The sequence below is a fragment of the Pseudorasbora parva genome, chromosome 19, assembly GCF_024679245.1.
Source record: "Pseudorasbora parva isolate DD20220531a chromosome 19, ASM2467924v1, whole genome shotgun sequence".
Classification (NCBI taxonomy): domain Eukaryota; kingdom Metazoa; phylum Chordata; class Actinopteri; order Cypriniformes; family Gobionidae; genus Pseudorasbora; species Pseudorasbora parva.
In genome coordinates, this window is record NC_090190.1 from 41,587,868 (window position 1) to 41,612,370 (window position 24,503).

The 24,503-nt window shown below is 43.1% G+C and overlaps 1 protein-coding gene and 1 long non-coding RNA gene across 2 annotated transcripts; both read right to left on the reverse strand.

Moving 5' to 3' along the window:
• Positions 1-1,844: 1,844 nt before the first annotated feature.
• Positions 1,845-6,086, reverse strand: LOC137047632 (uncharacterized). Its single transcript, XR_010899215.1, has 3 exons — positions 6,009-6,086; positions 5,453-5,730; positions 1,845-2,450 (listed from the first exon to the last, which is right to left on the reverse strand). It is a non-coding gene; the product is annotated as an uncharacterized lncRNA (long non-coding RNA).
• Position 6,087: 1 nt separating this feature from the next.
• LOC137047423 (zinc-alpha-2-glycoprotein-like) lies at positions 6,088-23,775 on the reverse strand (the record flags this gene model as incomplete). The annotated part of the gene is made up of 5 exons (XM_067425053.1): positions 23,646-23,775; positions 13,019-13,261; positions 12,276-12,530; positions 9,809-10,087; positions 6,088-6,149 (listed from the first exon to the last, which is right to left on the reverse strand). Coding segments are annotated over exons 1-5 (930 nt in total), but the record flags the coding sequence as incomplete, so codon positions are not given.
• Positions 23,776-24,503: the final 728 nt, after the last annotated feature.

A 24,503-nucleotide genomic window follows, 5' to 3' on the forward strand; every position in this document is an offset into this window, starting at 1 on the left:
TTTCATGTTGATTTAAAGCAGTTTGAAGGAGCGTGTCAATATTCATCTGCATCAGCATATGAAAACAATAACATTCATCTCACAAATGATCAATGTTTTTAAACAAATTTACAACATTGTGTGAAAAAAAAAAATCGAGATTTTATAATAAATGAGTTATGACTCAATGCCTTACTAATGTGTTCTTCATGTCTACAGGGACTGGACATCCAAAGATATCAACGTTTATGATTTTATGCTAAAGTATGAAATGTATGAGTGTGAGGTAACACAGCTCTGTTTATCATATTAGACACATCTGAGTGTGTTACATTATGTTATGACGTTACTCTGTGTGTATAGCAATAGTTAGAAACATTTGGGATATTGGAAGAACTCAACTGAACAAAATATATTACACTGGCCTAGTTTTTGGATATTTTACTGGAAAAAATGTTAAATAGTGCACCTTTATGGATAAAAAGGTCAATATAATGTGAATATTTACCAGAAGTGATCTGAATAATCCTGTATATATGAAAGAACACAAAAGAACGAGGTTGTCTCCGTCATAGTCTTGATCAAACTGCAGGTTGCAGACACTAAACCACAATTGTTTCCTCTTCCTTTAAAGCTTATGCAACTTCTACATCATTTGAAGTGCTTTTTGATTCTGTGGTGAAGCAAATACTGTAGAAAAACAAATGCAATTTCTACATTAAATAATTTAATTTAGCCTTCTCAATTCAAGCTTGAACTTATTAGTATTTTACCTTGAATCGTTTATGTTTACAAAGATTCTTTGAGTAGCCTAAATATCAAAATGATGATACAGTCATTCCTATCATACACTAGGGCATGAATAATTAATATGGTTGAATTCTTCATCACTTTTGAGCAAGCCTGCAGTCTCCCTCTCATTTACTGAAGCTTTCGCGCCTCGATCGCCCCCCGGTGGCCGGTCCCAGTATAGCCGCCCCTCTTCTAATGGACGCGAGGCAAACTAAATAATAAAATTACACTTCAAAAAATGTCCCCCAAAGTTAGTTTATGTCACTGAAGGCAGTTATCATCACGATGATTTCATTTCAGGTGTTCGTTTTTAAAATAAGTTTAGTTTTAGTTAGTTATCTGATGCTATAAAAACGGTGTGTGTGACGTCATGATTGACAGCTGAGACTGACGGCTTCTCTGAGTGAAGTTGTCACTGAGGCACTAACGGACTTTTTTCGAAATTTTTGGGAGCAGATTAGAGCTTTAGCTTTAATTTCTACATTTCCATAACTGTTTATTTCACACCAACATTATTAATTGTTCTGCATCTGTGAGAGTGTGGGCGGGCTTTTGATATCGCGGCTGTACTTCCTGCTCTACTTCCTGCGCTCTACTGCGCAACTCCGGTCCCGAAATCGCTACTGCGCAGACTCGGTCCCAAGATGTCCGCGCCGTGCACCCCCGCCTGAAAGCTTCAAATATGACAAGCGAAAACGGATGATGTCGAGTCGTCCATATTTTTTTTACGGTCTATGCTTTTTAGTTGTAGGCTACATGTATTAATGTTGCTTTTGAGGTTAGGTTTAGTAACTTGCTGTTTTGTGACATCTTTCATTCTCTACTCAAAATGCTCCATTCATACTGAGACACTTTTCTCTGATTGTTCCCATCATATGGTGCGTTTAAGTCATGTCGTGTGGGATGCGCTGTATATCGGCACTGGAAAAATACCGGTATATATTTCATTTCAAACAGTACGATATAATAATGATTTTGCACATTTCGGTATAGGCTACTGTTCCGAAGTTCACCACTAGATGGCTACCCGAACTGACGCGAAACCGGCAAATGTGACAACAACACCTTTTTGGTCGTGTATTTTTCCTCAGGTATGTGTTTTTGTCATATTTTGAGTATGAATTGTTTTCTGAATTGAGTGTTATCGATCACCACACACGTGCGCTCTGGCACGTGCTGAGCGTGTATCTGCGCCATTTTAGATATGTGCGTTCTTTCCTTTCTGTATAATTTATACAAACCATGTAAAATATTGGTCACTTGGGTTTATAGTTTCTCTACATTAATGTAACTTGATGAGTATTGAGAAGAAAATATGCTGTTTTAATTTCTATTTTCTTTAATGTATGTTTTATTATGAATTTTGTCCACTATATGTTCACAAATCACGATCTCTTATATTGAGCAGTTTCGCGATGGTTCGCTGCTGATTATTCATGAAACGGTGATGAAGTGCGTCTAATCAGCTTTTTTGGCTGTGTGTATTTCCCCTAGCCGATAAAAAAACAACCTTGAGTGACCATCCACCTGATTTCCGGCTGAATTTATTTCCATCAAGGTCAACACAGTTTTTTGTCAATATAAACGCTAAAAGGAAAGCGCAGCTCTCCTGAGCAACACGAGTTTGACCTTTAGGAGGAGGTGATTTAACAGGAAATGCAGTGACAAAACAAAAGTCCCTAAACTCAGCGGTGGTAAGTAATCAAGTAAAAATACTTTGAGACTTTACTTAAGTATTTTTTTCGGGGATCTGTACTTTACTTGAGTATATTTTATTTGCATCTACTTTTACTCTTACTCCACTACAATATTAAAGGCAAAGTTTACTTTTTACTCCAATACATTTCCCCATGCCCCCTCCGAGTATTTATTCAACACGATCACACATAAATGCGTATAAATAGTACGAGTGTGCAATGTCGTGGAATGTATACGCCAAAACTCATTTTGGCGTGCATATGACACGCTCTCTTGGGTAGGTTTAGGGTGGTGGGGTGGGGGGTTCGTATGTATAATACGCCATAAAATGCGTATCATATGCACGCGAAAAACAGCGTGCCATAGACACGCCAAAATGAGTTTTGGCGTATACATTCCATGACATTGCACACTCGTACTATTTATACGCATTTTTGTGAGAATACCCTGATTTATTACACTTGATCTCCAAACCGGTCTGGTCGGTCATGGATGATCCAGTCGGGTATAGACTTGGAAAAGCTGACAAGTCAGGTTTACCACACTAACGTTAGCTCAGTGTTTCCCCAACTTTTTTATTTTGCGGCACACAATTTACTATGAAAACATCGGTAACATTTTACAATACAGGTGCACTATTATAATTCATGCCTAACTAATGCACAGATAATCATGAGTTAATGTATTATTACTAATGAAGAACTAAACCATTTATTAATGATTATCAGCAACTAATGAACATTCTCTATGATTAATAGATTAAGTAATATATGAATTGCTATTAATTAAATATGACATCATTAAATCCCTAATAACATATTACATTAACTAATAATGTAAATTCATGTATTTAAAGCCATGCATTCCGACTCTCAGTTGTCTGTTTAATTAATCATTAATCATAACAATTGGCAAAATTATAGTATGACTTTACTTGTTGAGGCACATGACTATTAACTAATTGTTACCTAATATGTCATTGTGGTTATGGCTTTTGAATTAATTTTGAATTAGTTAATAGTATCTTGCTGCTCATCTGTTTTATGGAGCTAATGTAATGAACATGTCTATTTTAAGTTTAATCCCTATACTGCGTTAAAGGGGGGGTGAAACACTCAGTTTCAGTCAGTGTCATGTCAATCTTGAGTACCTATAGAGTAGCATTGCATCCTGCATATCTCCGAAAAGTCTTTATTTTTTTTATAATTATATAAGAAAGATGCGCTGTTCCGAGTCTTTCCGAAAAAAGCCGAGCGGGTGGGGGCGTGTCGTGTGAGCGGAGCTAAATAGTGACGTGTGCGCGCTGCTGCTATTGTGTTGAGTCGAGTGCGTCGTAAAGCTGGTAAAGGTAAAGCTGTCATCCCTAACAGCGGGAAAACTTTATTCAAAATAAAAATATGGCTTTTAATCAGATACAGCCATACATCTATGATCCGGAATCAGACCCAGAGGCTGCAGTTGAACAGGAGCAGCAGCAAAAACGACTAGAGCAGGACGTCTCTATGTGGTACAAGTTATACACTAACTATATAATATGCTTAGCGACTTGTGTTATTTACATATTTATACTTGAATTATATCGTCGTATTTTTGTCTTTGAAGGTGTACATGTGGGAAGTGCAGTTGTGCACGTGTGTGTGTGTGTGTTTACGCGTGGTTTGTGTAGACGTTAGTAAGCGGACTGGTTTTGCACCGCAGGCTAGTGTTTACATAGAAAGACACGGAATAGTAGCGCATTTGAATGAAGAAGCGCGCTTATTTAGTTCAACATATTTCCCCACTCTTTGTGTATTGTTGTTTGGAGTGCTTTTACAATACACAAACATAAAGTTACACATATAGTGGCCAGCTAAACAAATGTACACGCACTACACATCGCATGCTCCATTGATCAATTAACTATACGTGATCATGTTTGGGCTACTTGATGAGCATAGGCTAAAACACAGACATTTGAAGCAGTCTCACTCACCGCCTGCGGTTCTAACGTTGGGACCTTTATCGTTGGGACTGCTCCATCCTTCAGCATTAGGCGATTGGAAAATCCGGCGTCGAGCTGGGCCTTGTTTATGAAACAGTCGGCACCGAAATGCAGTGAACAGATATAAACATTCGCGCAACTCAGTTGCTGATCCGGAAAAGCAAATTACATCCACTGTTGCCTTAACGCGGGGTTTTTGGCGAATCTGTGCAGGACTGTCTTGGTCTGGCAACCAAAAACGCACTTTTTTGGTGACATTTTTATGTGCACATCACCTGTCCAGCAGCCTACAAGCCAGCGCTTTGATGGGCGTAGCCTGTTACTTTCGCTCTCTCTCTCTCTCTCTCTCTCTCTCTCTCTCTCTCTCTCTCTCTCTCTCTCTCTCTCTCTCTCTCTCTCTCTCTCTCTCTCTCTCTCTCTCTCTCTCTCTCTCTCTCTCTCTTCCGGTAGAATTGTCCGTACGGCCCATACAAGGAAATTCCGCCCCCATTAACGTCAAAGGGGACGCATGATCTCAAAAAACTTGCCGAAACTTATGACTAACCGGAAGTAGTATTTTTGACAAAGAAATACTCCCATCAAACGTCCACCTTAACTTTTGAAACTTTGTCTATGTTTAGTATGGGAATCCAAGTCTTTAACAGTGTAAAAAGATCAGTATGCATGAAACAGCATTTCACCCCCCCTTTAAGGTGCTTCATTGTCTCCTATTAATTGCAAATCTAACAAATTCTTAATTGCAGTATCTAATCTTATCATTTGTTCAATTAAAGCATTGCATATCAGTCCCAAAAGATTTTATCTGCTTATTGATATTTACAGTTAATTTGAATATTTACTTTTTACTTTCGGTACTCGAGTACGTTTTAAATCTGATACTTTTGTACTTTTACTCAAGTGATGTTTGAATGGAGGACTTTCTACTTTTACTGGAGTATTTTTTTATTTAGGTATATATACTTTCACTCGAGTATAACTTTTGAGTACTTTTACCACCGCTGCCTAAACTTAAGTGACATTATTTTTCCAGTCCTGTTTGGTGATTTTGTGATGCAGAAATTACACACTTAAGAACACAAAAACACAAGATAGACCACAACAACTGTGCAGTTCAGGTTGAGTGTGAATTTGTTCATCATTTGATTGGGAAAGATCAGCATAATGAATTGATTTTAGAGTTGTCAGTTCAGTGAGAAGCATTTACACTGCACTCTCAGATGTTTCACCACCAATCAGCTCTGTCCTTCTGGAAGCTACTCCACCATAATTTGTCATCAGACCTAAAAAAGTTAAAGCAGATACAGTAAAAAGATCACCTTGAGTACAACCAGATATCCTGTTCTCATGCATATTTATGTCGAGCTGCACTGATGTCATACTTCATGAGTCCATCAAATAAAATCCAAATAATTAAAATGATCATTATCAAAAATCTCTGCTAGTTTCTATATTTCCTCACACAGTTTATAGTGTGAAACTGTCATCTATAAAATGTCTTTAAAACAAGGATATTTAAAAATGAGATTTAAATCTACAATGTTGAAGATTTATAACTCACCATTTGATCTTTGATTTCTGTTGGCGAGGTAAACAATCACAGCCAGAGCTAGAAGTACCAGTACAACTCCTACTGCTACTGCTGCTGCTACTACTTTCACTATACCAGTCCATTGAGAATAACAGTTAGAACATTTTCCATCTGCAGAATAAAAAAATTATAGATCAAAACAAAACAAACTCATTTGTTTTCACTCAACTACAAATATTTTTGTAACAACATCCAACCCTCTACGCACACCTTGGCAATAGAATCGCCTTTGGCTAGTACATATTTTTGTTTAGTTGCCAGACTGATATACTTACATTATACTTTTATACCAATATACAAAGATATTGATAAATTTGGTGTAACACCAAATTTATCAATATCTTTGTAAAATGGCACAGCTTTTTAAATATCTGAACGTACACTCTTAATCAAGCATTAGACTTAATTAAGATAAATGTGTGTGTGTGTGTGTGTGTGTGTCTGTGTCTGTGAGAAACACACTCAGCACTAGGGCTGTGTGAAAGAAAAAAAAAAATCGATTCACCAATTCTGAATCGATTTTTTTAATATTAATTTCTAAAGATCGATCCGTAACTTGGAGGATCGATTTAATAATAGGCCTACATTGAATTTTAATTTGCCGCGTCATTGAATTCACGCATGCGCGCGAGGTGGAAGGACATTAAAACAACGAACATGGCGGCTTTGAAAACTCCAGAACCGCCGCGGACAGAGAATACTAGAGTAGGTAAACAAACTCAAGCCGAAGCTCTCGTCACTATACCGCCGCCACCGTGCTGAAGAAGCGCTGCGGACAGAAAATACTAGAAACAAACTCAAGCCGAAGCTCTCGTCACTATACCGCCGCCGCCGTGCTGAAGAAGCGCCGCGGACAGAAAATACTAGAAACAAACTCAAGCCGAAGCTCTCGTCACTATACCGCCGCCGCCGTGCTGAAGAAGCGCCGCGGACAGAAAATACTAGAAACAAACTCAAGCCGAAGCTCTCGTCACTATACCGCCGCCGCCGTGCTGAATAAGCGCCGCGGACAGAAAATACTAGAAACAAACTCAAGCCGAAGCTCTCGTCACTATACCGCCGCCGCCGTGCTGAAGAAGCGCCGCAGACAGAAAATACTAGAAACAAACTCAAGCCGAAGCTCTCATAACTATACCGCCTCCGCCGTGCTGAAGAAGCGCCGCGGACAGAAAATACTAGAAACAAACTCAAGCCGAAGCTCTCGTCCCTATACCGCCGCCGCCGTGCTGAAGAAGCGCCGCAGACAGAAAATACTAGAAACAAACTCAAGCCGAAGCTCTCGTCACTATACCGCCGCCGCCGTGCTGAAGAAGCGCCGCAGACAGAAAATACTAGAAACAAACTCAAGCCGAAGCTCTCGTCCCTATACCGCCGCCGCCGTGCTGAAGAAGCGCCGCAGACAGAAAATACTAGAAACAAACTCAAGCCGAAGCTCTCGTCACTATACCGCCGCCGCCGTGCTGAAGAAGCGCCGCAGACAGAAAATACTAGAAACAAACTCAAGCCGAAGCTCTCGTCACTATACCGCCGCCGCCGTGCTGAAGAAGCGCCGCGGACAGAAAATACTAGAAACAAACTCAAGCCGAAGCTCTCGTCACTATACCGCCGCCGCCGTGCTGAAGAAGCGCCGCAGACAGAAAATACTAGAAACAAACTCAAGCCGAAGCTCTCGTCACTATACCGCCGCTGCCGTGCTGAAGAAGCGCCGCAGACAGAAAATACTAGAAACAAACTCAAGCCGAAGCTCTCGTCACTATACCGCCGCCGCCGTGCTGAAGAAGCGCCGCGGACAGAAAATACTAGAAACAAACTCAAGCCGAAGCTCTCGTCACTATACCGCCGCCACCGTGCTGAAGAAGCGCTGCGGACAGAAAATACTAGAAACAAACTCAAGCCGAAGCTCTCGTCACTATACCGCCGCCGCCGTGCTGAAGAAGTGCCGCGGACAGAAAATACTAGAAACAAACTCAAGCCGAAGCTCTCTTCACTATACCGCCGCCGCCGTGCTGAAGAAGCGCCGCGGACAGAAAATACTAGAAACAAACTCAAGCCGAAGCTCTCTTCACTATACCGCCGCCCCACCGTGCTGAAGAAGCGCCGCGGACAGAAAATACTAGAAACAAACTCAAGCCGAAGCTCTCGTCCCTATACCGCCGCCACCGTGCTGAAGAAGCGCCGCGGACAGACCAAGTTTTCCCTCACTCTTCCTCTTCTCTCGTTACCGCGGCGGACAGAGAATACTAGAGTAAGGGTGCGTTCACACTTGTAGCTCGGTTCGTTCGGTTAGTTTGGTCCGGACCAAAAAACAAAAACAAACATAATAGTCCTGGTCCGCTTAGCGTTCACACGGGCATTTTTAACAGCGAACCTAAAGTTACCGAACCAAAGGCACAGGGAGACGCTCACAACCTGATTGGTCGGCTTATATGACGTAGGAGCTCGCTTACCGAACATGCAAAACAATGCTGTGTGCGGATTACACGCGCGGGCATTTTATGCGTGTACATATGGCATTATTTTTTACCAGAGAACTCATGAAATGTTCACAACATTCAAAACAACGCTGTGTGCTGGATTAAACGCGATCATTTTATGCGTGTACATGTGGCATTATTTTTACCCGCTGAGAACTCATGAAGAGCTCATAAAATGTTCAAAACATTCAAAACAGCAGCAGGATTTCCTCCGTTGTGCAGAAAAGAGACGGCCGTTCTGTCGTCTGTACCGGATAATAATGGGCAACACAGGAACTTTGATGAGAAGAGCCAGGTGTGCTTTTTGTGTGTTTTTTCTAGCATTTTCGAAACATGCTCGTCTGACCAAATATTGATGAGGCTCTTCCTCGTTGCTCTACGTTTGCCCTCTAACGTTAAAGTTACTCATTTTGGATAACGTACACCGATCTTTCCGCGTCGTCAAATCAGCTGCATTATGCGTGGCATCTTGTGACATTACGTCTGGTTTTTGGTCCGTTTACATGTCTTTGGTCTGTGTTGCGTTCATATATCAATCGAACCGCACCAGAGTTCGTTTGGAAGCGGACCGAGACCCATGTTTTTAGCGGTCTCGGTCCGCTTGTTTGGTGCGCACCAGAGTTCGGGTGGCAGCGTTCACATATGTTCAAATGAACCGCACTAACCGAGCAATCGCACCAGGGTTCATTTTAATCCAACCAAACATGACAAGTGTGAACGCACCCTAAGGTAGACGAGTGAACTCGGGCTGCTGGATATGTCGAGAACGCGGCTTACGTCACAGCCGTTCTCACTGCAGCTAATATATCTATGCTACACTTATTCTTATCCTCTAACACACACACTGGCAAGTAAAATCCAAGCATTTATCAGCCAATGGCTGATGATAGATTTAATTTAGTCGCCCAGAGTGAAGATATACTTGCATATGCAATTGTTTTACTCGCATTGTAGATGGTTGATTATGAAATGTTAAAAATGAGTTGAGGCAATTTAAATGCAATTGTTTGTGGCAAAAAGTACAAGAATCTTATAATATGTTGGCTCAGCAAAAATAAAAATGCAATGTTTACATCAATTTGTTTGAGTTATGACAACTTCACATTAAATTATTTTCAACCAACAAGTTCTGAGTAGAGGAATCCAAAACAATTTCATAAAGTCACTACAACTTTAGTCACTAACACTACAAAGTTTGAGTTGAGTTGTGATTACAGCTCCCCTAAATTACTTTTTAGAGTGAGCATGTTCTTTTGCTACAACTTTGTGAGTGAATGTATTTATAGATATATTTACCCCAGACTACTGAAACTGGTTCTGTCAGACTGCTGTGATTGACCAGACAGTCATAAGATCCTTTATGGTTTCTGTCGATCTTCACACTGGTTCTCATCTGAAAGGTTTCATCCTCATTTGTTCTGATTTCAGAAGTTTGATGACTGAGTTTAGTTCTGTCCAGTCTGATGTCCACCTGAACATCTCTGGGGTAGAAACCAGTGGCCAGACAGGTCAGATTTAGCTCATTTTTATCATCATCAGAAACTTGCATCGCAAAGACACTGACATCTGGTTTACCTGGAAAAGGAAATAATAATGGAATTAACAAAGAAACATTTACAAAGAATGTCTTTCTGTCTCTGTGGTTTCTGTGCTGTAGAAAAAAATGGCATTCGTCATTTAAAAAAAAAAAAAAAAAATCACTTCCTGTGCAGAAGAAATGTATAAAGGTTTGAAACAACACCGGGTGAGTAAATAATGACAGAATTTTTAATTATGACCAAATTAACCTAAATATTATTAATCTAATATTTTAGCTGCCATGTAATCCAATGTGACTTATATTTCATTTATGTCACTCTCCACACTTCTCACTGGATGTGTACTGACCGATGTAAAGCATTATGAACACACAAATATCAAAACTGAAAACCCTTGCATATACGATTAAACCTTGGAAGATTTTATTTATGTATTTTTTTCATAATTTACACCAAATTAAAATTACAATGCGGAAGGGCAAATGAGAATATCACTGAAATTTCTGAACCTATCCTCAGCAGTGATGATAATGATGATAAATCATTAAAGCTACACTGTGTAACTTTTTTTAGTTTATTCTTAGCTAAAATCACTTAGTTCTTTCAAAAATATATGTGCTCATTAATGTATATTTACTTCTTTCAAGTAATAATGCATTCTCATAATTTTATAATATACCATTGAAAATACATAAGTGTTGAGGGTTCAGATGCCGGTCGCCATGTTGCTCCTCCATCTTGAAAGTACATTTGCCAAAGAGGGACATACCCGTAAATTCAAGCTTCGCTTTTCGCGTTTTTACACTCGATGGCACCGTGTCGAATGTGAAGAGGAGGATTGCTTGAGGCTGTTATATGATGATGGAGGATCATCACTCTTAAGCCCCTTTCACACTGCACGTCGGATCCGCAATATTCCCGGAACATTGCCGGGTCGCCTTCTGTGTGAAAGCAACCACGTCCCGGAATTGATTACCGAATTCGACTCGGGTCGGGGACCTTAACATTGCGGGATATGTATCAGAGTCGCCAAGGAAGCGGAAAAGAGAATTAAGACGGCAACGCAACGGGCAAATCAACAAGACAAAAGTAAATATTGGAGTGGCCTTTCCAAGATGGAAAGAGCTCATGAGGAGCAACGATTTTAAAAAGAACGCTGACGTTGCCTGCTTTCTTCTCGACAGGTAATATTAATTCAGCCTATTTGTGTATATTGGAAGTTTTATTGTTGCTTGGCTCATTATATCATGGTGTGCTGTGCATAACACTAGAACGACGTCTAGGATAGTTTTCCTCGCGTCAATGATGAAAAAGTATTGTTTACCTTATAACATAAATCCGTGTTCTATGACGGATAATATGAGATTAATATTTTAATTGCATTATAATTTGTTTGCCTTACGCTAGTGATGTCGTACAATATACAGAATAACGATAGCACTGATAAAAGTTACTTTACTAAGAGCTTGCATTCGTCTGGGAACCTGATAGCTGATGTTAGCAATGAACTGGTTATTATTCAGTTCTATTATTCATTTTACATAGATTAACTTGATCATAGATCATTTGGTAAATTAAATAACTGCAAATTATAATAGTTTTCAAAAATTACCTCATCACTTGAGTTGACGCAACACTCACCGAAGAGGTCGAACTGAAAGCCATGACTAAATCGGCCACCGTAGGAGTTGAAACGAAATCGAAATTGAGAGGAGCAGAAACAATTATTCACTGGATGGTCATATACCGTTTCACCACTAGATGGGGGAAAATATCACACAGTGTAGCTTTAAAAATGTTGTGGCGAGGGATATGTGAGGAGCGTGTGAGACCGGGGACGTGATTGCGAAGGAGCGTCACCTGCGAGGCACACCGGTCTCGAGTCCTCTCATGAGGGAGCTCGGAGGCATTTAAGGACGAGCGACACCAGTCAAGGACGAGAGAGGACCAGGTCTGGATTTATGTTGAGTTTTGTTATGTGTGTGTGGGCAGTCGTCCGTGAAGGGCTGCTCGCGGTTTACTTTCGTTTTGTTTATTTAATAAAAGTTGTTAAATGTTCGCTGGTTCCCGCCTCCTTCCTTCCATCTATGACCTTTATTACAAATGTGTTAAGAGAGAAACAGCTAATTGTGTATATTAATAAACTGTTATTGTGTCAAACACCCCCCCCCCCCCCCCACACACACACACAAAGGAAATGTGTCTGTTATCTGATCAGAACTTACTCTTTTTTGTGTTGTTAAATGTCGAGATCCAGTTCCTGCAGGTCTTGAGGAACTGGTGACGTCCAGTTTGAAGATCCCCTTCCTCTTTGGTTTCTTTGGCTTTGGGGCTTTTATCAATCCACTGCTCAGCATAAGGATTATAGGCCATACAATCCTCTCCATCAAATCCAAATTCATCAAAGACAATCAGGTTCACTGATCCATCAGGACGTTTCTCCAGTTCACAGCCAATTATTCTCTGAAGAACATGAAGCTCTACAATCACAGAACAACATGAAAAGCTACACACACACACACACATATAAACACTGATCAGGCATAACATTATGACCACTGACAGGTGAAGTGAATTACACTGATGATCTAAATCATTGTGTTTGTTTGATAAAGACGTTTTGAGAGCTCTGTGGTCGAGAGAATCATTCTGGTGCCGCTTTCAAAACAATCCCTCCCTCATGTGAACTGACGGGAGCTTAAGCTCATTAAATATGCAAACCTTCTCCAATCCTAGCTGTGGGCGTTTACTTCCAAGTCTCCAGTGACACGCCCATCAAAACCCAGCGTTCAGAAGAGAGCCTCAACACCAGTGTAGAAAATAGACTATTACTTACCAGTTATGATGTTTTTGAATGTAAAAAACCACATGAACATCATTAGTTGACCTCAGACAACAATATAAAAAAATAAAAAAAGCCAGTTAATGAGACTAGTAAGACTTTTCTGTTATTTACATCTAAACTTACCAGAACAGTTTAAAGATGTTGTGCACTTTGCCAGACTGTACAGCTGATCTAGAAACCATTCTCTAGATTCAGGTGGTTCTTTGGGAGCTTTGGTCCAGTCAGTCAGATTCTCTCTTACCCAGGCTCGTTCTTCATTACTGTAGTGAGCGATCTGTTTGTCATCGGACTCAGCCTCAGCACTGAACGAAGGGAATTTGTCTTCTTTGGTCAGGGCTGTAAACCTGTAGTAGAGGTAGTGTCTTTCTGAGGAACACATAAAACACAAACAACTTGTGATTGGTTTTAAAACTTCACAAAGCTTTGAAATGTGTTTAAATAATTTGCATCTAACCATTGATTTAGAGCATGTCGCAAACTACCAAAGAGGGGAGGAGTCAAGACTGTGACTGAGTTAAGCCCAAGATGTACTTCCTTTTTCATGCGTACATTAACATATGCATACAGTCGAATGCCTATAGTCTTTCAAAGTATTCTAGCCTACATTTGATAGTGTGTGTGTGTGTGTGAACGGAGGTGGTCAACACGTTCACTACAATGTTTCATCTTTATCCAGTGTCTCTGCTGTTTATCTTTAGAAGTTGCGATCGATAAAAATGTCTTTGATTTCTTTTAAACTAAAGTTGCAGCTATCTCGTAACGACCTCACACAAGCACTTGATGTCTGTTGTCGTTGCAGTCTCCGGTATTTTGTTGTTGTTGTTCCGTCTCTTTAGTTTTGGTTTCTACTGTAAAACAACAGACCGGGCCAGTGTTGCCACCTTCTCCTTCTCCGCAAGATCTCCTGTGTCCCCACTGGTACCATCTGGCAAAAGATCTCCTGTGTCCCCACTGGTACCATCCGGCACAAGATCTCCTGTGTCCCCACTGGTACCATCTGGCAAAAGATCTCCTGTGTCCCCACTGGTACCATCCGGCACAAGATCTCCTGTGTCCCCACTGGTACCATCCGGCACAAGATCTCCTGTGTCCCCACTGGTACCATCCGGCACAAGATCTCCTGTGTCCCCACTGGTACCATCCGGCACAAGATCTCCTGTGTCCCCACTGGTACCATCCGGCACAAGATCTCCTGTGTCCCCACTGGTACCATCTGGCACAAGATCTCCTGTGTCCCCACTGGTACCATCCGGCACAAGATCTCCTGTGTCCCCACTGGTACCATCCGGCACAAGATCTCCTGTGTCCCCACTGGTACCATCTGGCACAAGATCTCCTGTGTCCCCACTGGTACCTTCCGGCACAAGATCTCCTGTGTCCCCACTGGTACCATCTGGCACAAGATCTCCTGTGTCCCCACTGGTACCATCCGGCACAAGATCTCCTGTGTCCCCACTGGTACCTTCCGGCACAAGATCTCCTGTGTCCCCACTGGTACCTTCCGGCACAAGATCTCCTGTGTCCCCACTGGTACCATCCGGCACAAGATCTCCTGTGTCCCCACTGGTACCATCCGGCACAAGATCTCCTGTGTCCCCACTGGTACCTTCCGGCACAAGATCTCCTGTGTCCCCACTGGTATCATCTGGCACAAGATCTCCTGTGTCCTCACTGGTACCATCTTGCACAAGATCTCCTGTGTCCCCACTGGTACCATCTTGCACAAGATCTCCTGTGTCCCCACTGGTACCATCCGGCACAAGATCTCCTGTGTCCCCACTGGTACCATCCGGCACAAGATCTCCTGTGTCCCCACTGGTACCATCTGGCACAAGATCTCCTGTGTCCTCACTGGTACCATCTGGCACAAGATCTCCTGTGTCCCCACTGGTACCATCCGGCACAAGATCTCCTGTGTCCCCACTGGTACCATCTGGCACAAGATCTCCTGTGTCCCCACTGGTACCATCTCGCACAAGATCTCCTGTGTCCCCACTGGTACCATCTGGCACAAGATCTCCTGTGTCCCCACTGGTACCATCTGGCACAAGATCTCCTGTGTCCCCACTGGTGCCATCTGGCACAAGATCTCCTGTGTCCCCACTGGTACCATCCGGCACAAGATCTCCTGTGTCCCCACTGGTACCATCTGGCACAAGATCTCCTGTGTCCCCACTGGTACCATCTGGCACAAGATCTCCTGTGTCCCCACTGGTACCATCTGGCACAAGATCTCCTGTGTCCCCACTGGTACCATCCGGCACAAGATCTCCTGTGTCCCCACTGGTACCATCCGGCACAAGATCTCCTGTGTCCCCACTGGTACCATCCGGCACAAGATCTCCTGTGTCCCCACTGGTACCATCCGGCACAAGATCTCCTGTGTCCCCACTGGTACCATCCAAAATCTGCTGGTCTCATCCAGCATGAAGCATCCTGTGCCACACCACCGTCCTTGCTGCTCCACCGGGCTCCCTTGTTCCTCTGGCTTCACCTTGGTCAAACGTCACCTGCCTGTCCCATGGACTTCCGGGCCGTCTCTCCACACCTCCAGCTCTCTTCGGCTCCACCTTGGTCCTCAGCGCCACTGGCTGTGCTCCATTCCTCGTGCACTCATTGAAACAGTAGGCGAAAATGTGGAGCAACTGAGTCTAAATGAGTCCATTGCACATAGAAGTGCGGATTCAGAGAGAACATAGAAAACTTAGTCATAGTTTTTTTTTTTAAATAATACAATTTTGTTAAAGTGCCCGATGTAGTTTGAAAGAATTCGGGTCTTCTCTTGTCCATTGTGAAAAGCATTTTTGTTTTAAATACCACAGACCCAAGGCCCCTAATACAGAATCTGACCTGTCTCTGAGGCACTCGTTGAAATTTTAAACCCAAATCCGCTTAGGTCTCAGGTTTTCGGATCGACATGGATCTGTGAAGACCTCTACTCCTTGGTATCCAGCTCCACTAATAATCCCACTGGGACGGATGTAGAAACCGGCTCACACACACCTGATCAGACATGGCAACAGGCTTAGACTCCCGGACTAAAACAACTAGCTTCCAGCGGTCAGTGGTACACAAGTCGACTTATGGTGAAAGAGTTAACCTTGAACACTTGACACGTGTACTGTACTGATGAATACGGAAGTGCAGAGCATAGAGCGAAACAAAACACCGGTCAGGAATGAGAGTCTAAAACGAGAAATTTTAAAGAGAAATGGCAGAGGATTTCGATATAAGAGAAGAGGGGCTTGAGTTTGTTGCCCAGCCTGATCCACGAGAGGTGTCAAAGCTTGAGAAGCTCCTGTACATCCCGTCATGGGTCACTCTTTCACCATAAGTCGACTTGCATACCGCTGACTGCCGAAGCTAGTTATTTCAGCCTATATTTCAGTCTATAAAGTTTTAAATATGGATATTTTTCTGACACACATGCACCACTTCACTTCAGAAGGTCTTTATTAACCCCCGGAGGCGTGTGGAGCAGTTAAATGATGAATAGATGCACCTTTATGATTGATAGATGCACTTTTACTTCCTGTCATTACTTCCGTCGAAGAAGGTCAAAACCAGGCCCGATCATAGAAATGTGTACATAGAAGCCTCATTCGACCGATCCGGGCACTAATGAGGTATCTATATATATCTATGATCTCGCTGGTTTTGACCTTCTTCGACAGAAGTACTGACGGATGGGAGCACTAGATAAGATTTGTCTGCTATGAGGTAAAAAATAACATACTGCTGTGTTTCTCACAGAAATCGATCATTTCGTGTTTTCAGACATCAATGTGTTGCCACGAGCCGCAGGGTTTAATCTCATATAGTGGCTCTCATATAAAAAAATACATTGACATGCATTATACGGCAACAGTTGAGTTAAAAATCTTAATTTGTGTTCTGCTGAAGAAACACACACACCTACATGTAGGATGCCCTGGGGGTCAGCAGATAAACATCACAATTACATTTTTGGGTGAACTATCCCTTTAAGCCCTTTGGGTTTAACCACAGTTGTGTAACAATGTAAAAACGTGATTTTTTTTAAAGCACAGTAAAAACAGAAGATGTCCACTGTGCTGTACAACAATATTACCATAAACATCACAGATACAGGGAAGTGGATAAAAGCTGTATAAAGCAGAGCTTTTCAAACCCATCCTGAACCCCTTTCTGTCACGGTTCATCAATCCGTCGTCTCACTCACTGTGTGTTGTGTGGTTGTGTTGGGGGTGTGGTTTCTGATTATTGCCTGAGCACTATCACCTGCTGCACTCATCACCGTTCCCTTCATATACGTGGCACTAACTGCAAACACTGTCAGATCGTTGCAGGCTCTGTGGTCCCTGGTGTGTGTTGTCTCTCCCGGGAGATCGTCTCTGTTCCGGATTCCAGGATTCCCGCGGCTCTTCTGCCCACTGCTTCCCCTGCGTCACGAGCCCTGACCAACTCACCGCCTTCACCATTCTCTGGACCTGCCTGACCGTCCTGTAACCTGCCCGTTCTGAGTTTCAGTGGTCTTCGGACTTTATGTGCTTCGTGCAGTTCTGTCAATAAATGAGTTATCGCACTTGGATCTTTCAGTCTCTTTTTAGACCCTGACAGAACGATCTGACCACAAATGGATCCAGCGAGAGTGGCAGGACTGCAGGAGTATCTCGCTAACAGTAATCAGAGGATGGATCGCCAGGATGAACAGGTGACAGCTACCACCCAGGCGGTACAGGCTCTCGTGGCGCAGGTGTCCGAGCTCTCCAACCAGCTACAACAACTTAGACAACCCGCTGCGCCAGCCCCACCGCCGGTTCTCCAAGACCCAGTCAACATCGGCGGCCAGCACGAGCCCCGCATCCCTACGCCAGAACGCTATGCAGGCGAGCCTAATCTGTGTAGATCCTTTTTAACCAGATGCTCACTGTTCTTCTCATTACAGCCCATGACATTCGCCACGGAGAATTCCAGAGTGGCATTAGTTCTCAATCTGCTGGCGGGCCGTGCTGCGCTGTGGGGAACGGCGGTTTGGGAGAACCGACACACATGCTGCTCCTCGTTCCAAGCACTCTCGGAGGAGATGAGACGGGTCTTTGATCGCGCCATAGTGGGCCGTGAGGCAGCCCAGAGACTGACGGAGCTTCGCCAGGGCAATCGACCCGTCTCCGATTACATCATCGAGTTCCGGACTCTAACGGCAGAGTGCAAATGGAACGAGGAGGCGCAGTGGGATCATTTCCTGCATGGGCTGGCTGACCGTGTCCAACGGGAGATCTTCACACTGGAGCTACCTACTGATCTTAACGGACTCATGGAGTTGGCTGTGCGAGTGGATTCACGCCTAGAGTACCGTGACCAACGTTTTCAGACAGGGAGATTACCAGAGTATCGGGAGTATCCGGCTAACGACACGGTCAGCCCACCCATCGATCACGAGCCCATGCAGGTGGGGAGAGCTCGGCTTTCCCGGGAGGAGAGAGAACGCCGGAAGAGGGGAGATTTGTGTCTTTATTGTGGTGCGGCGGGGCATTTCCTCAACCAGTGTCCGTTAAAAGAGCGAGCCCGACAGTAGAACGGGGGTTACTGTCGGGTGGAGCTGTGTTGGGGAAATCCTCGTCCGCGACTCTCCTTCCGGGTAGGTTGCAGTGGGCTAATGGATCTCATCACTGCCAGGCGCTGGTGGACTCCGGGGCAGAGGGTAACTTTCTGGACCGCCACCTCGCTTCACAGCTCCAGATTCCTCTCACCCCCCTTCCCAACCCCATTGCTGTGCACGCCCTCAACGGACAGACACTTCCCACCATCACATACACCACTGACACCCTCACTCTGGTCATATCGGGCAATCACACTGAGACTATCAAGTTCTTCATCACGGACTCCCCCCTCATCCCCATTGTCCTCGGTCATCCCTGGTTGCTGAAACACAATCCCAGGGTTGACTGGGGACACAACTCAGTTATTGGTTGGAGTAATCAGTGCCATGCCTCTTGTCTTGTTTCTGCTCGTTCGTCTGTGTCTCGTTCTATGTTTCAGGAGGAGACGGCGGATTTATCTAACGTGCCCGCGGAGTACCTCGACCTGAAGGAGGTGTTCAGTAAGTCCCGGGCTGCTTCTCTCCCTCCCCACCGTCCCTATGACTGTGCTATAGACTTACTGCCAGGCAAGTCTCCGCCCAAAGGCAAGTTATACTCTCTTTCTTTACCTGAGAGGGAGGCCATGGAGAAATATATTTCTGATTCTCTAGCTTCCGAGTTCATCCGCCCCTCTTCTTCTCCAGCGGGGGCGGGGTTCTTTTTCGTGAGTAAGAAGGATGGGTCTCTGCGACCTTGTATTGATTACCGGGGGTTGAACAACATCACGGTAAAGAACACCTATCCTTTACCGTTGATGTCTTCAGCCTTCGAGAGGTTACAGGGAGCATCCGTATTCACGAAATTGGACTTACGTAATGCTTATCATTTGGTGCGCATAAGAGAGGGGGATGAGTGGAAGACGGCGTTTAATACCCCTAGGGGCCATTTTGAATATTTGGTAATGCCCTTCGGGCTTTCCAACTCCCCCGCGGTCTTCCAGGCACTAGTCAATGACGTGTTGGGAGACATGGTCGATCAGTTTCTGTATGTCTACCTGGATGACATATTGATTTTTTCTTCGTCTCTCCAGGAACATGTCCGACACGTCAGACTAGTGCTTCAGAGGTTGCTAGAGAATGGGCTTTTTGTCAAGGCGGAGAAGTCTGTTCCTTTCCTGGGTTATATCGTCTCATCCGAGGGAATGCGCATGGATCCTGACAAAGTTAAGGCTGTGATAGAGTCTCTTTTTAGACCCTGACACTTTCACACTGCACGTCGGACCCGCAATATTCCCGGAGCATTGCCGGGTCGCCTTCTGTGTGAAAGCAACCACGTCCCGGGATTGATTACCGAATTCGACCCGGGTCGGGGACCTAGTAGCATTGCGGGATTCGACCCGGGACGAGCGCTGTGTGAACAAAAGCCGAAACTAATGCCGCAACGTGTACGTAGTTATCGTGCGACTCCTAGAGCTTGTTTTTTCAAAAACACAACCCTGCAGTGCCAGAAGAGCTCGTCTGTGTTTTAAACGCAGAGAGTGTTCGTATACAAAAGAAACTAAAATTAAACGCGCAGAAATGAGCGCAAACTGGACACAAGTCGAGACCACGGAGCTTCTTACTATCCGCGCTGAAGCTGAGATCGCTCGCCGTTATACGTCACATCAGGATGTCACGCGTCAACTCGACCCGGGACCGTTACGAGTTGTGTGTGAAAGCGCACATATTACGGTATTTCGCTGGCAGTGTGAATGGACCAAATCTAGCGGCCCGGGAACAAATGCCCGGTCACATTATCCGTGTATTTGCTGGAATCGCAGTGTGAAAGGGGCTCTGGAGGCACCGCAGCCCTGCACAGTTTGTGTGTCTCCCTCATTTATCACACCACCTGATTAAACTCAGCTTGTTAGACTGCACGAACTACAATTGGGTGTGTCTGATAAAGGAGACATACTAAATGTGCAGGGCTGGGGTGACTCCAGTGCTGCGTTCCACTATTAGGCCATGTCCACACTAACACATTCTCATTTGAAAACGTATATTTTTCTCTCCGTTTTGTCCTTCCGTCCACACTGAGACAGCGTTTTAAGTCAATGAAAACGTATCGTTTTGAAAACGCTCTCCAAAGCGGATACATTTGAAAACGGTGTCTTCGCGTCGTAGTGTGGACTGTGAAAACGGAGGCTTTTTAATACGAATATGCATTTTTACCCACGTGATGCAGTCATATGACCAATTCAGCCAAGATGGTGAACGACATTTTACAGCAGTTGTTTTGTATGCTTTTTTGTTTTGACAGCCTTGTTAAATATCAATGTCAGTTTGTACATACTGTTAAAAAACTCGATTTATTGCAGAGTAAATAAACGAGGAGCGGAAATGACGCAAGCCGAAGTGTCTTGGATTTGCTCATGCGCAGTACGGGGATGTAAGCGTCTTCAGACGTTTCAGTGTAGATGAACATTTTTTGGAAAACGATTGAAAATGATAGTGTGGACGCGGAGCGTTTTTAGACGAAAGCTCAGTTTTTAAATGTATCCGGATTAGTGTAGACGTAGCCTTAGACACGCATTTGCAAACTTCCCAAAGCCCTTCCCCTCGGTGAATCCCCGCCGCCATTTTAAAGTGTGTTGCATTTCGTGAAGTGGACATGGGAAGTTAATATGGACAGAACCTTGCTCCCTCGATTTTGACCGAGGGAGTGAGTCTACTTCATATGTACACTTCAGGCAGCTTCATATACCACAATGCAACGCGATTGTGATGCTAGTGCATATTACATTTAATTTACCCCACCAAACAACTCCATGATATTTTAATTATTGTTTTAAACATTTAAAACAACCTAAACAGACCTAAATACATATCGAATGCTCCATTAAACAATTAGCTAAAAGTAAAAAATAAAATAAAAATAGGCACACTCCATAGCGGATTCCAAGATCAAGGGCTTGGACGTTCCAGTTCAGTCCATTGCAAATGTTACCCCAGTAGTGAGCACTCATTGTCACATCTGGAACAAAGGAAAACTGGTGCAGGGACTCAAGTGCAGATAACTGAAGATTTATTATGAAATAAACATAAATACAAAACAAAAACTCATAAGGGGGGAAATAGATACACAATCAGAAATAAACAACCACACCTCAAACATACCGAATCACCGGGAGACTTAGACACAACGACGATCCGACAAAGACTGACAAACACCGGGAGCTTATAAAGGGGACAAATCAGGCAGGGAATGAGGGACCACAGCTGGGACAAATGAAACCAATAATGAGAGAACAAGAGGCGTGGGATCAAGACAGAGACAGGAGCGCATAACCCAAACTAACAAAACCACGTGTGCTCACGAGACAGGACAGGCATGTGACACTCATGCAGTGTAAGAAATGACACACAACCGAGAGAACGAGACTGAGGGAAGTTAGCGAGTGAAGGGCATATTAAAAACGAACTGGAACGCAGCACTGGACAGGTTTGGAAACCACTGGGATAGACCACAATGCAATGGAAAGAGGAAACAATAAAACACACAGAGCTGTTACACTGCAAAAAAGAAAAGAAAACAAAAACAAAAGATATTCTTCCTCATTTTTGTTAACAGAATAATAACAAGATTAATAGTTTTCCCTTTCAATAAAGTTTATTTTTCTGATCACACATTTGCAGATATTTGTTCTTTTTTTATTTTTGATACATTTATACAGAATACAAGTCTTCATATATTACGCCATTTTTCTATTATCTTGATTTAAGATTGTTTAGCTATTTGATTTTATTAAAGGGTTACTTCAGCGATTAGCATATGGCTTTGTATCAGTAGAAACCCTGGAGAATATTCAAATTATTGTGTTTTCCCCCCTCATATCTCCCTGAGACGAGAGATTTATGCATTTTATTTCTGGAAAAAATCCTCCTATGATGCAAAATGACGATTTTTGCATCATAGGAGGAATGTTTGCCCAAAGGCTAAAGACTACAGCCAGCAGAGGGAGCCATTTCCTCATGTTTTGAACCCGCGCATGAGGGATGGAGATCACACTCACAGCTCAGCTCAGCTACAGGCACTCATTTAAACGGAGCTATGGTGAGCAATGTAAGTCTTTTAACTTCTCAAATTCATTTCTATGAAAGTTATGCTTGCAAAGGCATGAACTGAAACGCGCCAGACTGAACTCGCGTTGTGAATGTATGCCACGAATGTAGTCGCGATTACCTCAGCTCTCATCACTCCTGCAGTTAGTGCTCAGTGCTGTGATACTCGCGCGGTGACTCATTATATTGAACACACACGTTCAGTTTTTAATTGTAGTGTCTTCTCTAACTCAGTCACTGTAATCAAGTTGGTGGCGTTGGGAATGGCCTCACGGGGCAGCGAAGCATTCTGGGAATTGTAGTCTTTCATCCCCATGGGACAAAAATACATTTTCTGTCTTTTCTCAGTCTAAGAAAGCACCAAATTCAAAAATAATTTCACATTTCTACTACATTGATGACCCAGTTTAAATACAGATTCATCTTCCCAGCGCTGAAGTACCCCTTTAAAGAAGACAAAAAATAATGAGTTCAGTTGGAACTACAATGAAGGAATCTGGATGTGTTTATTCCACAGTTTTGGCTCAATCTCAATACTGTCACTGCACTCATAAAAAATAAAAAAATCTCTAATTACAAACTGCAACACACACACACACACACACACACACACACACACACACACACACACACACACACACACACACACAGTACAATCAAGCAAATGTGAAAATTATTTGTGACAATTGAAAACGTGGTTAGCTGATCGCGTAACACAAAGCGCAAACTGACTGATTGATCGTTAATAAAAAAAAAACAAGTTTCTTAATTGTATTAATAAAGGAACACTCTAAAAAAATGGGTAAAAAACAACCCAATGTTGGGTCAAATATAGACTAACCCAGCGATTGGGTTGTTTTAAGCAAATATTTAACCCAACCGCAGGGTTAAAACAACCCAATTGCTGTGTTCGTCCATATTTGACCCAACATTGGTTAAAACAACCCAACATTTTTTAGAGTGAAATGGTTTATTAATAAATGAAAAAGACTGTAGGCCTATTTTAAATAAGCAAACTCAAAGGGTTTATTTTATGCATTTGTAGATAATGATCTGTCTGTGAAGTAAACTAATGGACTCAGTTCTTACCTTGAAGCGCATCGGGTAGACAAGGGGGAGAAACAAGCCAGACTAAAAATAAAATGATTTTAAACGAGAGCGTGTGAAACATGTTGGTCATTCATATTTCAGAGGCACTCTTCATGAAATCCGGTGCGTGTGTCGAGCGCTTTATTTCGGCAGGTCAGAAACAGAAAGGACATTATAAAGGCGGGCCGTGACGCTGTTGGCCTCGATTAAAAACAACACATCAATCCAACATATGCAACTTGTCATAGAAGTCCAGCTCACTTCCTCCTGGCACACAAACCACATTGATTGCCAACCTCAAAGATTTGTAGTTATTTTCTATTGAATGTGTTGCTGTATGAGCTGAGAGAAATGTCTGATATCACTGAAGATCTTACTCTCAGTAGACTCGTTTATTTCTCAGGATTGCACATTTAACACACGTTGTCCAGAGACACATTTACAGAAGGCATTTGACACACACCATCTGTACATTTGATCAACACACGTGCCCTCAATCGCATGACCTGATCATGATTGGCCAGAACGGGGACACTAGCCAGGGGAAATCTCTAAAGTGTTCCTGACAAAGCATAACATAAAGCAAATATTACCAAGAGTACAACAAGTCTCATGTCTCCTGACAGGATTTGATCAATTCAGCCTGTAGAGATTAACCACCTCTAAAAGTTACATAATCACATTAATAACACGTACAGTAAATGAAGTATTGCAGAGAAGAGACCAGCGTAATAATTCAGGAAATACCGGTAAAATAACAGTTTTCGGTTCAATTAAATCAGGACATTTTACTTTCATTTCAAGGTTTTTGTTTTGCAGTCATTCGACCAGTTTATCGTTTAACTATATAGTATTACA